Source organism: Camelus bactrianus, chromosome 4 (assembly GCF_048773025.1).
Source record: "Camelus bactrianus isolate YW-2024 breed Bactrian camel chromosome 4, ASM4877302v1, whole genome shotgun sequence".
Classification (NCBI taxonomy): domain Eukaryota; kingdom Metazoa; phylum Chordata; class Mammalia; order Artiodactyla; family Camelidae; genus Camelus; species Camelus bactrianus.
The window spans coordinates 45,997,038-46,002,517 of NC_133542.1; the positions used below are offsets into that span (position 1 = coordinate 45,997,038).

The following is a 5,480-nucleotide window of genomic DNA, read 5'->3' on the forward strand; positions in this document are numbered from 1 at the left end:
TCACTGGGGAAAGCATTTCTGATTCATGAGATTCTTTACAGCAGCCTTCACATCCTTGTTTCTGAAGCTGTAGATGATGGGGTTAAGCATGGGAGTCAGCACCCCATAGAAGAGGGAAGTGAGCTTGTCTGAAACAGCCTGTTTGTCTGCCCCTAGGGGGTCCTTTGATTTGGGCTTTGCATACATGAAAAGAATAGTCCCATAGAAGATGACCATCACAGTAAGATGTGCAGAGCAGGTAGAGAAGGCCTTTTTCCTCCCCTCAGCTGAGGGGATCCTCAGGATGGTGGTGAGGATGAAGATGTAGGAGACCAAGATGAACAGCACGGGGACCCCCAGAAAGATCACATTGGCCACCCCCATACTGATCACATTGGTGGAGATGTCAGCACAGGCCAACGTCAGGACAGCCAGGATCTCACAGGTGAAGTGGTTGATGACGTGGTCCCCACAGAAGGGTAACTGTACTGCAAGAGAGATCTGTACCAAGGAGTTGACTCCACCAGCCAGCCAGGAGCCGGCAGCCATGGGCACGTAGGCAGCCTTGCTCATGACCATAGGGTACCTCAGGGGGTTGCAGATGGCCACATAGCGGTCAAACGCCATCATGCCCAGAAGCACACACTCCGTGGCTCCCATGGCAAAGGAGAGGAACATCTGCACAGCACAGCCTGAGAAGGAGATGGTTTTCCTGGGTGTGAGGAAGCCATCCAGGACCAGAGGGACCGAGGAGGTTGTATAGCAGATGTCGAGGAAGGAGAGGTTCCCCAGGAAGAAGTACATGGGCGTGTGCAGGCGGGAGTCGGACACGGTCACCAGGACGAGGACCCCATTGCCCAGCAGGATCGTCAGGTACATCAGCAGGATGAGCACAAAGAATGTTTTCTCCAGCCTTGGGTGGTCTGGCAGCCCCAGCAAGACAAAGCCTGCCACAACAGACTGGTTAGCCACTTCTATTTTAAATTCTCTCTTTCACCCTAAGGAAAACTGAGGACAGCAAACACATGTTTATAGGAATCACTTTGTGAGGATTACAATGAGATGCTTCTGGAACTTATAATTAAATTTACCCTTTGACATGCTAACTTGTAATATCAGCATCTAAGGGATAAAATTCACTGTCCACTGAAGTTACCTTAAAAGTCAGAATATATCAAATCAAAAGCAGGAAAAGCAGACACCAGAAATCAGATCAAACCACGATTTATGATAGAATTTAGCCAGATCAGTAATGTTAATGCACTTGATGGAAGAGATGTGTAAGGATGGGTCTATGGGAACCATAAAAGAGGAACCGTGAGGGTGTGCTGCCTGGGTCCACCACTGACTGGCCCCCTGGCCAGCCCTGCCTGTCCCCAAATTGACCCTGCAATGTCCTTGGAGGCTTTGGGCTGTCATACTCAGTGATGCTGAGCGTTGACACCAGCTCACTCACTCCCCTGGCTCTAATTCTGTGCTGTATAATAATTTTCTAATGATAATTTGGCCCCACCTGGAGTCGTACATGGAGAGAATGTGATGAGCAGAGGCCAGGAAGATTAGATTCTGCCTAGCATTTACATTTGTTACTTGATGCCTGGTTTATACTTCATTTCTTGTGAGTTTGGTCAGCGATCCTCCTTCGCTGCCCTGTCAATAAAGAGTTTCTGGCCAATAGACCCTACAGACCCTAACAGTCCACATCCCTCTCTCTAACCATGGCCTTTGTCCATAGCACTGCAGTTTCCTCAGTCTGCTCCAGCCTGTGGGGCTGGGGAGCAGGGATAGAATCCATGGACAAGTGTCCCCCGTGCCTCCCAGTATGAGCATCTATAACTTTTGGACCAAGCTCCATGCTTTGGGAGCTGTTTTGTAAGTCACAGCTCCTAACTCAGACCCTTTTATATTTGAGTTGACCATTAAAGTCACTGCAATGCCACAGTACTCCTTTCTCCCCTACAAAAAAAAAAAAAAAAAAAAGACAATTCTACCCAGCCTTGCAGAGAGTTGCTCAAAGGAGGGATGGACATGGGATGTACTTCAGTCACTGTGGAACAGTACATGAGTCTTCAATTCTCATATTAAGGATGAAAGGAAAGCTCAGAGAGGTCCCCAGGCAGCGAGGATAGGGCGAGGACGGAGCCTGCTTCCTCATCTTCTCCCTGGGGCTCCTTCCCTCACCACTCTGATTGTAATTTTGCTCCTCCATTTGTGCCAGAGCAGATCTACTGAGGAGCAAAGGACTGATTATGAAGTCTTAGTCATCCACGTTTTCCCTAGGACACTCATGAAAAATAGAAGTGTCACACTTTTCTCCAAGAGATTGCCTTGTTGTAGGGCTTGGATGAGTGGGGATGTCCCTGGGCTTCACTCATTGTATCCATGATTATAACACTGGTGCTGGTTGGGGGAATTTGGGTGGGAGAAACCGGGAGGAGTCTGAGGGTATCCTCATGCAATAATCAGAGGCAATTAACTGTAGGTGCTGAGAATATATGTTATTAGAGATATTAGTACTGTTGACTAGAGAACCTTAGACTTGGCAGGAATGCTGTAAAATAACTAGTCTTGCCTCTTTCACCTCCATTCTGTGAGCACCTTCTGTGAAACAGTTTTCCCATTGCTACTTTGAATGCCTTGAGTTATGTGCGTGCAAGACTCCCATCCTTTGTCCAACAGTCTGGATTGTTGGAAAGCCTTCCCTTACATTGAGCAGAAACTTCATTTTTCCAATGTCACCCCTACTCCTAACCACCCCCCACCCCCACCTCGACACTGGTCTAGACTTCCAGGCCATGCCTGCTCCCTTCCCCTATAAAAGTCCTTCAGAAACATGGAAACTGTGACCAGGCCCCCACTCGCCAACCATCTTTTCTCGGCTCCCCACGTACCTGAGGAAAGTTTGGCCACAGAGAGATCTTGGTCTGTGTCCAGTGTGGGGATAAGGCCGTGGTGGGGACGGGAGCTGACCTGGGAAGAATGTCTCATGGCAGGACTGCTCAAACCGTCCACCTTGACTATCCCCTGTCTAGCCCTACCTGTCGAGGCTGTGCCTGGAAGCATGCAGTAAATTCTGCTTAGCTGTCTTGGAGCTGAGCAGTCTCTTCAGATTTCACAGCAAGGTAAAAAAAAATGTAGGGTTGGCCATAGCTGAAGGGGCTCTACTGCTCCTTTTCCTGGCCTTCTCCATGCCCAGCGAGTTAACAGGAGGGAAGACCACTCAGGGAGATGCCTCCCGGGGGTCCTGCAGTCCTGCTCAGCCTGTGCGCCCAGGGCAGACACCTTCTGCTCTTCGCCCCTTGCCCTCTCGCCAGAGGTTCTGTCAAAGAGCCATGGAGCAATTTAGAGCTCTGCTTGTTTGGGGCCAGTTTTAATCCCAGAAGCAATTTAAAGTTTGGTGGAGGCCTCTCAGGAGTTTAGGGCCTGTGTCCCATAAACCCAGTTAGGTAAGTTTAGACAGCTCCATGTAAATCTTAACTCGCTACCAAGAACTGTTCCTTAGATTAGAAAGTTTCTGTCCTGTCCTTGCCGACTTTCCTGGGAGTAGAGGAGGTAACTGAGGTCTGACTGCTTTGACCACAGTGGTGTCTGTGAGAGGGGGCTCTGCACTTGTCTTTCCAAGGCTAAGTGGTAAAACAAGAGGTGGAAGGCTTGCCTTGGCCCTGACCGACACACTGGCTGTCTCCATGCTCCAGAGCAGCTGGCCCTCCCTGCAGTCAGCCCCTCAGCATCGTCCAGAGCTGACCAGGTATGGCCCTTGCCCTCAAAAACAGGAAGCAAGAGACATGTACCAAGGGCCAGTGCCGAGCACTTGAAAGAGAGCAGAAATGACAAGGATGGGGCCTCTGATCTCTAGGTAGATTCTGGTGACAGCTGCAGTCTGCAAGATGATTGCCAAATGCCCCTGAGGTGTACGGGAGCCCAGAAGCAGGGCAGAGTCAGAGGAGGGAGGGTGGAGCAGATTGGATCCCAACTGGGAAGTAACTGACAGACGCACAGAACAAAGATGACAGCTTGAAGCAGAGGGCCTGAGGGCAGAAGAGAGCTCTGGTGTTGGTAAGACAGCAGCAGGGTCATGCCTTAGACAGAGGCAGCTCTAGAGTCACAGGCCAGGCAGGTAGCTAGCATCTGGTTAGCTGGAGATCTTTGGTGGTGAGGAACAGAGAATCTTTGAAGTAATCTCAGCTGGGGCCAGGGAGGTGAGAGTCAGGTAGGATGGAACATGGCTACAGGCACTCAGCAGGGCCTCAGGATGGGGAGTTTCTCTTAGAAGTAGATCAGGGGGAAGGCTGAGAGGGGGTGAGGAGCTCTGGATCGAAGCCTAATCTGTATCAGAAGCAACTGATAAAGCCTGGTCTTCAAGAGAAGTAGGATGACTTGCTAATAAAAAGACCTGGGTACTAATTCTTCCTTGGGAGGAAGAAAATGGGAGTTGTTAGAGTTCTCTGTGTACCCTTGTCATCCGTGCAGACGCCATGGTCCACTTTACCGCAGGTGAAATGCACAGAGTTCTCATAGAGTGTGGGTTCAGCCCCCTCCCCCGGTGCTTTTGTCATTTTCATAAAGACTGAGGAAAAGAAGCCCTGTAAATACAAATGAAGATCCATATATGAAAGTGAGAAGTAAAGGGATTTATTTTAGCAAGTCATTTTTAGGGGTTGACTTTTTTCTTTGAACAAAAGGAATTTGCAGAGTTCCTTTTCTTGGGAGTCAGGGTTCAAGAAACACCTGAGAAGGACACTCTGAGAACACACACCGGGTTCATGCATCAATGCTGAGACTGGCCATTACTCTCTGTCCCAGGGTTTCCCTGAAAGTTGACTCCAGTGGGGAGATTTTCATGCAGGATGTTGATGGGGGAGTGCTCTTAAGATCAACACCTGTGGAGTAGGGGTGAAGGAAGCAGGACTGGGCAGAGGGAGAACTCAGACTATCATGAGGAACCTCTCAAGCTAGAATGGCTCTTTAGAGTCATCCCCATTGGAAGCAAGGAGGACCAGGACTTTATATTGACATTGACTCATCACTGGGTGTTGGATATGCACTGCCTCTGAGAAAGGAATGTGACTTTTGGTGAGGTAACTCTCTTGGGCCAAGGGCAAGCCATCAGAGGGACTTAACTGAGTGCTGTCAGCCACCAACATTCCCAGCAGCTGGCATTATGAGAGCTTCATCCCTAGGTGGGTGGAGGTAGGTTTGGACAGGACACCACTGCATCCACTACTCACTCTTAACCAGTACTTCTCAATGTGTAACATGCATGTGAATCACCTAAGGGTCTTGTTAAAATGTAGATTCTAACTCGGTAGGTCTGGAAGGGGCCCCAGGAGTCTACATGCCCAAAAATCTCCCAGGTGATGCTGATACTGCTGGTCCACGGACCATACTGTGAGTAGCATGGCTCTAAACTCAATTTCCCCCTCACCTGGCATTACTTTTTATTGAGATTCTCAAGTGAGGGTCATCAGAGTGTGGATCATATCATGGGACATATCCCACCA

The 5,480-nt window shown here is 49.4% G+C and overlaps 1 protein-coding gene across 1 annotated transcript; it reads right to left on the reverse strand.

Moving 5' to 3' along the window:
• On the reverse strand, nucleotides 1–2,967 carry LOC105067545 (olfactory receptor 13C7-like). Its single transcript, XM_074363175.1, has 2 exons — nucleotides 2,871–2,967; nucleotides 1–953 (listed from the first exon to the last, which is right to left on the reverse strand). The coding sequence occupies exons 1-2, from the start codon at nucleotides 2,965–2,967 to the stop codon at nucleotides 1–3; spliced, it is 1,050 nt and encodes a 349-aa protein (XP_074219276.1).
• Nucleotides 2,968–5,480: the final 2,513 nt, after the last annotated feature.

Bases quoted from the DNA above. Each gene is read 5' to 3' on its own strand.
- LOC105067545 (XM_074363175.1), bottom strand. From the start codon at position 2,967: ATGAGACATTCTTCCCAGGTCAGCTCCCGTCCCCACCACGGCCTTATC. The intron at 954-2,870 runs GTACGTGGGGAG...AATTTAAAATAG, and splicing joins TGTGGCCAAACTTTCCTCAG to AAGTGGCTAACCAGTCTGTT.